The sequence below is a fragment of the Mauremys reevesii genome, linkage group 1, assembly GCF_016161935.1.
Source record: "Mauremys reevesii isolate NIE-2019 linkage group 1, ASM1616193v1, whole genome shotgun sequence".
NCBI lineage: Eukaryota > Metazoa > Chordata > Testudines > Geoemydidae > Mauremys > Mauremys reevesii.
The window spans coordinates 314164415-314177864 of NC_052623.1; the positions used below are offsets into that span (position 1 = coordinate 314164415).

General features: G+C 46.6%; 1 protein-coding gene across 1 annotated transcript in view; it reads left to right on the forward strand.

Annotated features, from left to right (window-relative positions):
- The first annotated feature begins 7953 nt into the window (after positions 1–7953).
- The window catches only part of CAPZA2 (capping actin protein of muscle Z-line subunit alpha 2), a 50020-nt gene continuing 44523 nt past the window's right edge, over positions 7954–13450 (forward strand). Inside the window, exon 1 of the mRNA XM_039508644.1 lies at positions 7954–8099. Within this exon, the coding sequence (XP_039364578.1) occupies positions 8061–8099 (39 nt within the window). The 5' untranslated portion in view covers positions 7954–8060. The remainder of the gene's footprint in view (positions 8100–13450) is intronic.

The following is a 13450-nucleotide window of genomic DNA, read 5'->3' on the forward strand; positions in this document are numbered from 1 at the left end:
GTAGGCCACTTGAGCCTCTCCCACCAAGTATGGCATGAGCCAGAGAGCTCAGGTTGTCTTCTCCCCCACAGCACCCGTGGCTACCCGCTCAAATGTCCCCAGGAATGCATCCCGGTCATCTACCGGACTCATTTTACACAGTCCCTAGCCCGGAGGTCAGGTGCCTTCACCCATCGAAGGACTCACCACCCGCTGTAGGAGCTGTGCTTGTGCGTTGGTCTGCTCCCTGATAAAGTCCTGCAGGCTCCATTGCTGTTCCACCTGCCAGGTCAGGAAGGTCTGCTTCTCTGTCTGGTGGGACAGCTGGATGTTCCGCAGAGCCTACTACATCTCCTCCTGCTGCTTCACCAGCCATTTGCGGGTCTCCTCCATGTTCAGGGTCGCCAACCACGGTTGCTGGCACCAAATCCTGGACAAGCCCCCATGTGTAGCAGTGCCTTCTCCCAGCCCCTCCACAAACTCAGTCAGAGACCGCTCCAAAGTACAAGCACCAGTGCTTTTTTATTGTTCAGGCCTATTCCCACCACCTACTATTTACATATCTTACAGACCAACACCCTGGGAGACTGCTAGCGTCTCCTGCCAGCAGGGATCTAGAGCTCCTTGCTTCTCCCTTTCCTATCTCCTCCCTGCCCTCCCCGCTTCCTCCCAGCCAGCTTTATATAGCAGGCTGGCCACTCAGGCCCACAGGTGCATCCCCTCAGGTGATTAGGGGGTGGCCTCCCCAGCCAGTCCTAACTAATTCCCCTTTTAAGTGGAGCTGGGCTAATAGGGGCCTGGCTTGGATCTCCTAGCCAGCACCCTGTTACAGGGACTTTAACTACCCAGATATGTGTTGGAAAAGTAATGTGGCAAAACACAATTTTTCCAATCAGTTCTTAGAATGTATTGGGGACAAATTTTTGAAGTGGAAGAAGGAACCAGGAGGACAGTCATTTTAGACCTGATTCTGATCAACGGGGAAGAATTTGGTAACAAATCTGAAGATGGAAGGCAATTTAGGTGAAAGTGATCATGAAATGCTAGATTTCATGATTCTAAGGAAAGGAAGCAGTGAGAGCAGCATAATAAGGATAATGAACTTCAAAAAAGCAGATTTTATCAAACAAAGGTCGCTGTGGAGGACAGGCAGGACAGAGGTCTGAACCATCCACACACCCAGGTCCTTCAGCGCCTCAAGGGGGATGTAGAGGCCCTCTACTGTGATACCCTTCTGCACTGCCTCCTAGACAGGCCACCGACGCAAGGAAGAAGAGGACCTTTCCATACATCTTGGAGGCCATCATAATGGCCCCACCACCTGTGACAACACCTACACCTATGTCTCAACATGGGGCAAGGCAGACACCAGCAGGCAATGCATGCTGTGCTTCCTGGTCAGGGTGGAGAAGAAACACCAGCCACGCGGGATGGCACTAGGTGGGGGCAGATGGCAAGGTGGTGAGCAGAGGGGCTGCAGCCACCTGGGTGTACACTTTGGGGGCTGAGAGATGGTCATCTGCAAAGCTGGTTTAGGGAATGGCAGGGGAAGGGGGAGCCGCGGCTGATGGCGGGGCCATGGTAGGAGGAGTGGTCCCTGCTGCAGGAGGCTTTGCCTTCTGGGTGAGGCTCTTGCCCTTCTTTTTCCCCTGGCCTTTCTGCCGGCCAAGGGGGCTCCCTTGAGAGTGCTGGAGGCAGAAGCCGTGGCAGTGGTGGAGGCCCTGTCCATGCTCGCTGCTGCCAGTGCTCTGGTAGGGGCCATGGCAATGGATCCAGCAGTGGCAGTCGTAGTGGTAGCCATGAGGGCAGATGGGGGAGCAAGCTAAGGGTGGGCAAGATGTCAACTAGGGGGCTCTCTCCCCCAGTTTCCACCGCCATCCAGGAAAAGGGACAGGAGCAAACTCCGGGGGCGGGGGGGGAGGTCAGGGTGGGAGGAGCTGCTAACCACTCCTTCCTGCTAGGCTGCAGGCAGGGAAGGAGGACGCCTACAGGAAGGGACCACAGGGGCACCAAACAAGGCAAGGAAGGGGATGAGTGTGATAACCAGCGCAAGGTAGGGTACCAACTCCTCCGATTGAACTGGGGGGGACAATAACAACAGTGTGGGGGAGCAATGAAAAAGGGGGGGTTTCACAAGCGCTAGGGGAGAATGGGCATACAGGTCGAGTAGGACAGAGCCGGGTAGGGGTCAAGCAACCAGGGGCAGCCCTAGACTAGCTGCCAGCAACTGGCGCCCTAGGCAAACCATGCAATCGACACCCCAAACCCCAAGGGCAGATCTAGGCTGAGGATTTTGGTAAACTGGGAAACATTTTGCCCCTTTTTTCCTTTTAATGTTTTTTAAGCTTTTTTTTTTTTTTTAAACAGAGAGGCTTAATTATTTGGTTTGTCTGACCATCCGTCCGACCAATGTTTCTACCCCCATTCAAACCCCTGTTCCCTCCTCGACCACCCCTCCCCCTCCAAACCCCCATCCCCTGACCACCACCCCCGAACTCCCTTGCCCTCTATCCAACCCCCTCCCCCCCGCTCCCTGCCCCTTTACCGCACTGCCTGGAGCACCGGTGGCTAGCGGCACTACAGCTGCGCCGCCCGGCTGGAGCTGGGCCATGCCGCCACCACACAGCACAGAGCACCGGGTCAGGCCGGGCTCTGCAGCTGCACTGCCCCAGGAGCTCACAGCCCTGCCACCCAGACCATTTGTGCTGGCAGCGGAGCGGAGCGAGCAAGCTGGGACTGAGGGGGAGGGGCCAGGGGCTAGCCTCCCAGGCCAGGAGCTCAGGGGCCAGGCAGCACAGTCCTGCAGGCCATAGTTTTCCCACTTCTGTTTTAGATCCAGTTTTCCAGGTATTTCATGCTCTACTGACACTGTGGCAAGTCCAACAAGTCTCTCTTGCACCATTGTTGAACGCAGATACGTTTTTATCAATTTTAACTTTGAGAAGCTACGTTCCCCAGTAGCTACGGAAACTGGCAAAGTTAAAAGACTGTGTAGAGCTATAAAAATGTTTGGAAAACTGTCTGAGAGTTTATTTTCATAAACAAACTTCAGTACTTCTTCAGGAGTGGAATGTTTCTTAAGTCTTGAAAAAGCCTGAAGCTCATTACACAAATCTGTAGCATCAATGTCTTTTGAATTTTCACGAGTCAATGCCAACTTCTGTTTTATACAAAATTCTCTTATCTGTTTTGATGTTTTCTTTTGCAAGCTCTGAATACTGACTCTAGCTGCTGCATCTGTTGAAATCTTTTGTCAACCGAGTGAATAGCAGTATCAAGGACTGCGAAGTAGAAAATCACTTTGAATCTTTGTTTTGGGTTCTGAATGGGTGTGTCTCATCCTCCATATGAAAACTGCTGTTTCTTTTGCCTAATGTGAACTGGCTCTGGCTCAAATTCTGTCGGAAAGTCTATTTCTTCAGCAAGCCCAAGAGAATCTACCAGTGTTCTTTCAAACCCTTCATCACTTCTGAATTCATCCAGAATATTTTTAGTTTGCTGCAGTTTTTGAATAGCAGAATGTATGTTCAAAGTTCTTTTCCTGAAGCTGATTACTAGTGAGGTTAATCTTGAAAAGGATATTATATCATAAAATGAGTGAAGTCACAAATTTGAACTTGGAAAGGCCATTTGCAAGAGCTTCTGCATCTGAACGTGCCATATTGCCAGATGATCCAGTAAAGGTAGTATCATCAGAAATTTCATTTAGGGCATCATAAATGTTTCCAAGTTCATAGCGAAGAGGCTTCAAAGCATCAATGCGACTCTCCCATCTTGTCTGACTAAGTGGTTTCACAGTTAGAGAATTCACATGGCGAGTCAGAATCTCCCAATGGCATGTTGAGCCTGAGAAAAACACAAACACATTGCACCAGGTCAAAGAAACTGCTTGCCTCCAAACAGCATCTAGCAGCATCACTGACAACCTAATTCAGAGAATGCACACTGCAAGGAACGAAAAAGGCCCTAGGATTGATTTCCATCATTCTCCTTTGCGCACCATTGTCTTTACCCTTCATATTACTCCCATAATCATAGCCTTGGCCATGTAAGTTTTCAACATATAATGACATTGTTTCAAGCTCTTGTAGAATAGTTTCAGTCATAAATGCTCCAGTCGTCTCCTTCAGTGGCACGAAACCCAAAAAATGTTCCTGTATGAGCACTTCAACATTATCTTCATCTGCAGACTTTTGCATATTCACAAAATGAATGATCATCATCATTTGTTCAACATGACTCACATCTGGTGTACAGTCCAGTATTATTGAGAAGTATTTTGCAGAATGAGCAGCTTCTATAATTTTCTTTTTGATGGCATTTGCTAGGATTTGAATCAGTTCATTCTGCATATTTTTTCCTAAGTAATGAACCTGTGTTTCATGATCAGTTATTTTATGTAGATGCTCCTTCATGACTGGATTGAACAAAGCTAGGTATTCAACAAATTTTAAAAAGTTTCCATTACCTGGAGTGTATAATTTTTCACTTCTAACGTGTCCGCGGAATGCTAAATTTTGCCCACCAAGGACTCTCACTAAAGCAGTCAGACACTCTAATATTTGTGGCCAATATTCTTCTTTTTCCTTGATATCACATACATTTTCTTCATCTATAGTTTTTCTTTTTTTCAATTGTAATTCAAGTTCTTTCCAATTTTGAAAACATTTCAAATGTTCTGTACTTCTCTCATGTGAAGAGAGAATTGAAGATAAGTTTTTCCAGTCCTTCGAACCATTTTCAGTAAGTGATGTACCAATTGCTTGATTTCTAAAAACAACTTGCAGCAAAAGCAAAACACAGAGTCCTTCGACACTGAATACTGTAACCAGCTTCAATGAATTTCTTCCCCATTAATGAGCTTCTTTTTGTAATGCTAAGCAGAGAATTTTCTTTTATTTCCATCCTTAAGGAAGGGAAATTCATGAACTTGTTCGGGTCCATGTTCCACAAGAATTTGCCGCACACTGTGATCACATCTGGGCCATGAAGCTGGGTCCCCATATTGTAACTTGTTTGTAACTTCCTCATCCTTTCTTCCTTCTACGTCATTTACTTCAATTTCTGCATGTGTCTCTGAAGGTGAGTATATTTTCTCCACTTCCATATCAGTCTGATGCTGTGAGCTGCCTTCATCTAGAAGTAAGTTTCCATCATCTTGAGTTTCCAAACTGCTTTTTTGTGGATGTGATCTACCCTCATCTCTAAGTAATATACCTTCATCTTGATGTTCCAAACTGCTTCCATGCAGATGTGAGCTAACATCCTCTCCAGGTAAAACTCCTTCATCTGGATGCTGTGAACTGCTTCCATCTTTATTTGGATTAAAGAGAAGATATTTCAGGAAGGATCACTGCTATTTTGCTTGGTCCTTTTCCTTCTCAGCCTTTCATTTACAATACTCAGCTCCTGAGGGTTTTCTTTTTCCTCTTTCTGTCATGGGGCATTTAAATATTATTATGTACTGTGCTCCCGACTGCAAGCATTATAACGTTAAGGATGGCTGACACACTCACTACCTGGATGGCGATTTAAACCACAATGCAGCCATCCCAATATGCTTTTTCACTGTTTAAAGGTTCAATGATTAGTAACATACACTCACTTACCTATTAAAACAGTTAGTTACAGCATTTACACAGAAACAAAATGACCTTTTTCAATGTTATAACCCGACACTGGTTGTTTGGAAAGTAATCCCCTTCCTCACAGTTACCCGCCTGGAGTATGACATCACCATTTTCATAGTCTATTAAGTCTTAATGCTGTTACTTTTCTTTTATGGACCTTATTTATTACATGTGAACCAGTTATAACAAAGAAATGTTCATAATTATACAGCCCGATAATTACACTAAGGTTTAATAACGCTTAAAGATACTCACATTTTGGATTTATAATGCTGAAAGATGTTATTCTTTATTCTTTGTAACCATGAAACACAATTTGCCACACTATTCGCTCAATTCTTAACCATCCACCTGCGATTTGTGTTAAAATGACCGTTTGAAAAGTATCAACTCACGATATCTCCGCTCTACATGAATTTGCGGCTATGCGACCTTGATGTATATTCGAGTTAGGTGTCACTAGCATTGCAGCTCTTGCCACTGGCAGATGTGTTTCATTGTGGCTGAGTTATTGCTTATCAAAATTGCGGAGTGGGTCATCTTGACCCTATGTTGCAAATAGAAACATTTTTTTGCTAAAATATTATTTATTTTTGCAGTAAATAAAAGATTTGACATTTTAATAAATTCTCAGAAATGCAGAAAAACAAATTAATTCATATTCCCTCCATACACACACAGGAATTGAAATAATGACATCTTTGTTATTTTATTTGTATTTTTTTCATCTTTTTCATTTTTTTAAAATTTATTTTTTTCCTCTAATTTGGTGCCCCATTTAACTTGGCATCCTAGGTGACCGCCTAGTTTGCTTATATGGACGGGCCACCCCTGCAAGCAACCAAGGATAAAGGGGAATGGAATGGGCCCCTGCAAGTAACCAAGGATAAGGGGGAATGGACTTAATCTCCATGAATTTATCTAGTCCTCTTTTAAACACCGTTATAGTCCTAGACTAGTCCATGTTACCATGTGTATCATGTTACCGCTGATGACAGCATCAGAGAGGTATATACATGACTACTGTCATCTGTGGAATGACAATCCAGGAGTTCCGTGAAAATATGCTCAATATACAATGGCAGACAAAACAAGCTAACAGTGTTAGGAACCATTAGGAAAGGGATAGATAACAAAGCAGAAAATATAATAATGCCACTATATAAATCCAGTGTATGCTCACACCTTGAATACTCTGCATTTTTGTTTGCTCCATTTCAAAAAGGATATATTAGCCTTGAAAAAGGTACAAAGAAAGGCAACAAAAAGGATGAACGGTATGGAACAGCTTCCGTATGAGGAGAAATTTAAAAAGTCTCAGTCGGTTCATCTTAGAAAAGAGACAACCAAGAGGCGAGAGATGATATCAGTCAATCAAATCATGAATGGGGTGGAGAAAGTGAATAAGAAAGTGTTGTTTACCCCATTCACCTAATATACAAACTAAGGGTCACTCACTGAAATTAACAGGCAGTGAGTTTAAAACAAACACAAAGAAGTACTTCTTCATGTAATGCACAGTCAACCTGCCAAACTCATTGCTGTGGATATCCTGAAGGCCAAAAGTATAACGAGGTTCAAAACAGAATTAGGTAAATTCCTGGAGGCTATTAGCCAAGCTCATCTGGGACACACCATGCTGAGCGTATCTTTAAATATTCAGCTGCCAGATACTGGGACTGAATGATGGATCATTTGCTAAATGCCCCATTCTATTCATTCCCTCTAAAGCATCTGGTAGCTGCTGTGGGAAGACAGGATATTGGCTAGATGGGTCCTTAGGTCGGACCCAGTGTGGCCATTCTTATGTATGGTAGTCAGGGTGCTGGAAGGAGGGTGCTCTGTGCCTGAAGCCGGATGCAATGATCACCATTATCCCCGTTCACAGACAAGGGAGCTGAGGGGGAAGCGCATTGATCCCCACCCCCTCCTCCGTTGTTTCCAGGAGGCAGCAGTGTGTGCAACCCACCCCTCCCTAGGGGGCTCATTTTTAAGGGCCCACCCGCCCTATGTACCGAGTCATAGCTTATCAGGGTGGGACAGGACCTCTGGGAGTCACCTAGTCCAACCCCCTGCTCAACGCAGGACCGACCCCCAGACGGATTTTTGCCCCACATCTCTATATGGACCCCTCCAGGATTGACCTCACAACCACTGACTGGCCATAATCTCTGTAAGGCCCCGCACGACACGCGCAGCTATCGCCAGCAGGGAGACCCCAGCGCGCCACAGCCGCAGGCGCTGAGCTAACAGCACCCACCGACCCCGGCTTCTCTTATTCCCGCCGCCGGGACACCCTCTGCTGCGCGCGCATGCGTGCACGCGCACCGGCCGTTGGCCGCAGGCCGTGGCCCCGCCCCCTCGGGGCCGCGCGGGGAGGGCGCCGGGGACACACACGAGAGCGGCCCCGCCTTTCCTGCCGGAGGGAGCTGTTCGTGGTCAGACGGGAAGATGGCGAACCTGGAGGAGCAGCTCTCGGATGAGGAGAAGGTAACGCGGGCCGGGGCCAGGGCAGCCCCCGGCGGGGCTCGGGACCGGGCCGGGCTCTCGCCGCCTCAGGTGGCGGCGTTTGTATTTTTAGCTTCCTCCCTCTCCGGCGCTGTCAGTGAGAGGGCGCCGGGCAGCGGGGCCGGCCAGGGCCTCTCCCGCCGCGCCTTGTACGGTCCGAGGGCTGAAAATAGGCCCCAGGCTGGGGGGCAGGATCCGGTGTCCGATGGGTGAGGCCGCCCGCCCGGCCCAGAGAGCTCGGCCTCAGGCGCTGCCAGTTTCCTCCTCCCTTCACCCCCCCCTTTCCGGGGCTCGACCGATCCTCGCCCTGGGGCGGCGGCTGCCGCCTGATATCGATCGAGGGCGCGGGGAGAGCGAGCCTGGTGGCGGGGTCTCGGAGACGGGCCCTTCCCCTCCTCGCCCCGCTCCGGCGGCCTGCCTGGGAGCTCCCTGTCTCCAGAGCCCCTCGCAGGCTGGGGTGTAAGGGCTGAGTTCAGTGTCTCCCCCACCCCCCGTTGAAGGGAGGGAGACTAAGGGGGTGGTTTCTGGGCGGTGTCTGTAGTGGTTCCCCTCACTTCCGGGGGTAAAATAAAGGGAGACTTCTGCAGGTTGGAGGAGACTTTTTGGGTGGTGTGTCTCGCCTACCCCCATAGCTGGGGGGGGGGGCGGGGAAGTGGGTGGAGAATTCAGATCCCACCCTTAGGGATGAATTATAAGGATAGAGCTTAAATACCCTCCCAGGAGACAGGGTTGTGGCTCAGTGAGATGTTTATAATCTTTTCCTGGCTATGTGAAAAATTTCTTTGCATACATGGTCTCCGTGGCTTGAAAATAGCTTCCTAAAATGGTGCTTCAGGGAAGGGACAGCTTGTAAAACCCAAGTGTTAGTGCTGCTCCTCTTCCTTTCTGTCCTTCCTCTGTTGGAGGGAGGCTCATTGCAGTTGCCTATGAAGAGGAGGCTTCAGAGGCAGGGTGTGGAGATGTGTTAACATGATGGAGATGTACAGCTCTCATGTCTTTATGTAACTGTCACTCATCTCTAATAAATGCAAGTTTTCAGGGCTTCTGAATCTGTGGAGGCAACTCAAGTGTGGGAGATTTTAAGGAATTGAGAGAGGTATTACATTTCCTTGAAATTAAAGGGAAGACTTTTAAAAAGCCTTAATGTTAATTGTCATGTGGGAGTCTTCCTCCATATCTAAGGCCTACTAGGACTGAATTTCAGAAGCAGGTGGCTAAATGAAAAGTCACTATGAGTCATGAGAAGTATAGTAGTTTAGCACCAGAGCATAGGGTGGTTCATAGTTCCTCAGGATGGAGACTTTAAGGCTGTAGTTTATCCTTTTAATTAATTGAGTACTGCTCCTGTTTGTGATGTCAGCAGAATAGGTAAGATTAGCTACTGTGAAGGCTAAAAGATACAAATTTGTAGTTGGATATTCTGGTCCACATTTTGTCTGGAGAAAGTTGCTTTAAAAAATAAGGAAATAAAAATAACGTTAAACAAAGACGCTTTGGCGTCCTCTGGGTAGAAATGTTGCCAATTTTGGTTGGAGGTATTCCTGGAGGTTTCATCACATGACATAATCTCTAATTAAAGATTAATCTGTAATTCCTGGACACTCCAGGGCACTCCTGTAGGGTTAACAAACCTATATTCACAAAGCATACCTAGGGATAAACTTGGTAACAACATCTACTTATCTGGCTGAAAAGTACTTATCGCTACTTGTCACTACATTGCCATATCTTCACTCTGTTACACTAATAAATTCTGCTCCTCAAATCAATTGACTCACTCCTGCTAATGGAGTCTAGGATCTTTTCCCTCCTACCACTCATCTAATGAAGTTCTGAGGTCTCTTCCTGCAATTCTGATTTCTCTTCCTTTCCCCCAAAAGTACACAAATGAATTCTGGACTCTCTCCTTCCTTCTCACTAATAAATTATAGGCTCATGAAATAAATGACATGTGCTCACCATTGCTATAAGTAAGGCTCAGATTTTCTCACAGATATTTCAAGTAAAAGTCAAACAGGTCACGGGCAATAAAGAAAAATTCATGAAGCCATGACCTGTCCGTCACTTTTACTAAAAATATCTGTGACAAAATGGGGATCAGCGGGTCGCCGCACCACCTGCAGCAGGACAGCTCTACAGTGGCTGAGGGCTGCGTGGCCCCCTTCGCCTGCAGCAGCTGGGGGCTCTGGGATACTCCTGCTGCCTGCAGCTCCAGGGGTTCCCTGGTGGCTGGGAGCTCCAGGGTGCGCTGGGAGCTCCGGGGTGCCCCCGCCACGGCAATCCTCCGCCGCTGGTGGTGGCTGGGAGCTGCTGGGTTCCCCTGCTGTTGAGAGGGGAGGGAGGGCACTGCACACAGCAGCAACCCTTGCCACCCACGGCAGCCAAGAGCTGCAGGGGTACACCACAGCTCCTTCCCCCCAGGGGTGGCAGAGGACCCTGCAGCTCCCAACTGCCGCAGGCAGAAGTCTTTGAGGTCACTGAAAGTCATGGATTCCGTGACTTTTAACGATCTCCATGACTAAATCATAGCCTTAGCTATAAGTTAATACTGGGCCTCAGTGTAGGGCTCATCTGGGACTACAGAGTTTCAGCACATGAAGATGCCCTGTGCCTCCCACTAACTCTTCTTCAGATGAGTTAATCCTTTTCCTTGTCCTAGCCTTGTCTCAAGTAGCTTTGCCCCTGGTCTTTAAAGAGAAGTGGTGTACCTTCAGTGCTTTCTGTGCCCTCCTAAAATGTGCTGGCAGCTTGGAGGCTCTCTGATTCCTGTCTGTCTCTCATCTCTTGTTAATGGAGTGGTATATGAGTGTCTCTTTTTTTCTTACAAAGATGGAGGCAGTGACTTCCTGGTACTCAGCTCAACCCTGTCACCTGTGCAAAATTCTGATTGTCCTGGCTGAGTGTGTTTTCCATGCCCTGGAGTTTGTCTGGTTGGACAGTACAAAAAAGGGTAATATTGCAAGTCGTTTACAAAAGTAGGCTGGTGTGAGTACAAAGTGCTGAGATGCTTGAAAGTTTTCAGTTTGTGTAAAGGTGGCACATTTAACAGGGAAAATCAAACTGTTTGATAAGGTTCCTTGGATATAATCAGATATTCTATCTGACCTGCGTTTGTCCTTTCCAAAGCAGCAGTGTCCAGTACACACTATAACCCACTATAGCTTCCATGAGTATTATTTTGAAAGGCTTCCCAGATGACACTTATTTTTTTTACACTTCTAGAGCATCTGTTACTGTAGCACTTATTTACACACCTTATTAAGAATGTAAAAACAGCCATACTGGGTCAGACCAATGGTCCATCTAGCCCAGTATCCTGTCTTCTGACAGTGGCCAATGCCAGGTCCTTCAGGGCGCATGAACAGAAGAGGCAGTCATCAAGTGATCCATCCCCTATTGTCCATTCCCAGCTTCTGGCAAACAGGCTAGGGATGCTCAGAGCATGGTGTTGCATCCCTGTCCATCCTGGCTAATAGCCATTGATGACTTTATCCTCTATGAACTTATCTAGTTCTTTTTTGAACCCTGTTATAGTTTTGGTCTTCACAACACCCCGGCAAAGAATTCCACAGGTTGTCTGTGTATGTGTTGTATGAAGAAGTACTTCCATTTTTTTTGTTTTAAACCTGTTGCCTATTAATTTTATTGGTTGACCCCTAGTTCTTGTGTCATGAGGAGTACATAACATTTACTCATTCACTTTCTTCACACTAGTTAAGGTTTTATAGACCTCTTAGTTGTCTCTTTTCCAAGCTGAAACATCCAAGTCTTTTTAATCTCTCCTCATACATAAGCTCTTCCATACCCATAATCATTTTTGTTGCCGTTTTCTGTACCTTTTCCAATTCCAGTATATCTTTTTTGAGATGTGTTGACCAGATCTTCTACACACAGTATTCAAGATGTGGGCATACCATGGATTTATATAGAGATATTATGATACTTTCTATTCTGTTAGCTAGCTCTTTCCTCATGATTCCTAACATTGTGTTAGCTTTTTTGACTGCTGAACGTTGAGTGGATGTTTTCAGAGAACTATCCATAATGACTCCAAGATCTCTTTCTTGAGTGGTAACAACTAATTTAGACCCCATCATTTTGGTTGTATAATTGAGTTTCTTTTCCAGTATGCATTACTTTGCATTTATCCACATTGAATTTCATCTGCCATTTTGTTGCCCAGTCACCCAATTTTATGAGATCTCTTTCTAACTCTTCGCATTCTGCTTTGGGTTTAACCATGTTAAATAATTATGTATCATCTCCAAATTTTGCCACCTCACTGTTTACCCCTTTTTCCAGATCATTTATGAATATGTTGAACAGAACTGGTCCTAGTACAGACCTTGTGGGGGACACCGCTATTTACCTTTCTCCAGTGTGAAAATTGACTATTTATTCCTACCCTTTGATTCCTATCTTTTAACCAGATGCTGATCCATGAGAGGACCTTCCATCTTATCCTATGACAACTTAATTTGCTTAAGCGCCTTTGGTGAGGGACCTTGTCAAAGGCTTTCTGAAAGTCTAAGTACACTATATCCACTGGATCACCCTTTTCCACATGTTTGTTGACCCCCTCAAAGAATTGTAATAGGTTGGCAAAACATGATTCCCCTTTACAAAAGCCATGTTGACTCTTCCCCAACATATTCTGGATGACTTTACGTTAAATCTCTATGGCAGTATTTTAGTTGTGCTGTCCTTTACAGTAAGGTGTGTGCCACTCGTGAAACTAATTATTCTTACATTATTAAATTTAAATGACTGCTGAATGATTTTATGCTTTGAGTAGATTGAGTGGAAGACAAATATTCATATTTTACAGCAAAGGTGTACCAGATGGTTTTTTCCTGATTTAAACGGAGCATATTTTAAGCCAGCAATTTACTCAAGTAGAACTTCTACTACTTGTGATCCCTAGACAAGACTTAGGAGTAAGTTTTCTAAATGTACACCTCTACCCCGACATAATGCGGTCCTCTGGAGACAAAAAATCTCACCGTGTTATATCAAACTTGCTTTGCCCTTCCCCCCCCCCCCCATTCCTTGTTCCCTGACCGCCTCCTCCAGAGACCCCTGTCCCTAAACACCCTCAAGACTCCACCCCTACCCAAACCCCCTCCCCGACTGCTCTCCCCGACAGGCACTCACCAGCAGCAGCGGGAAGCAGAGCAACCCGGCCCCAGTCCAGTCCAGTCCGCCATCTCCCAGCCGCTGTGCTCCGCTTCCCACCACCCGTGAGTGCGGGGAAGTTGGGGAAAGGATGCCCCCCTCCCCCCCACACACTCACCTGTGGCGGGAAGTGGAGCAGCCCAGCCCCAGCCAGCTCC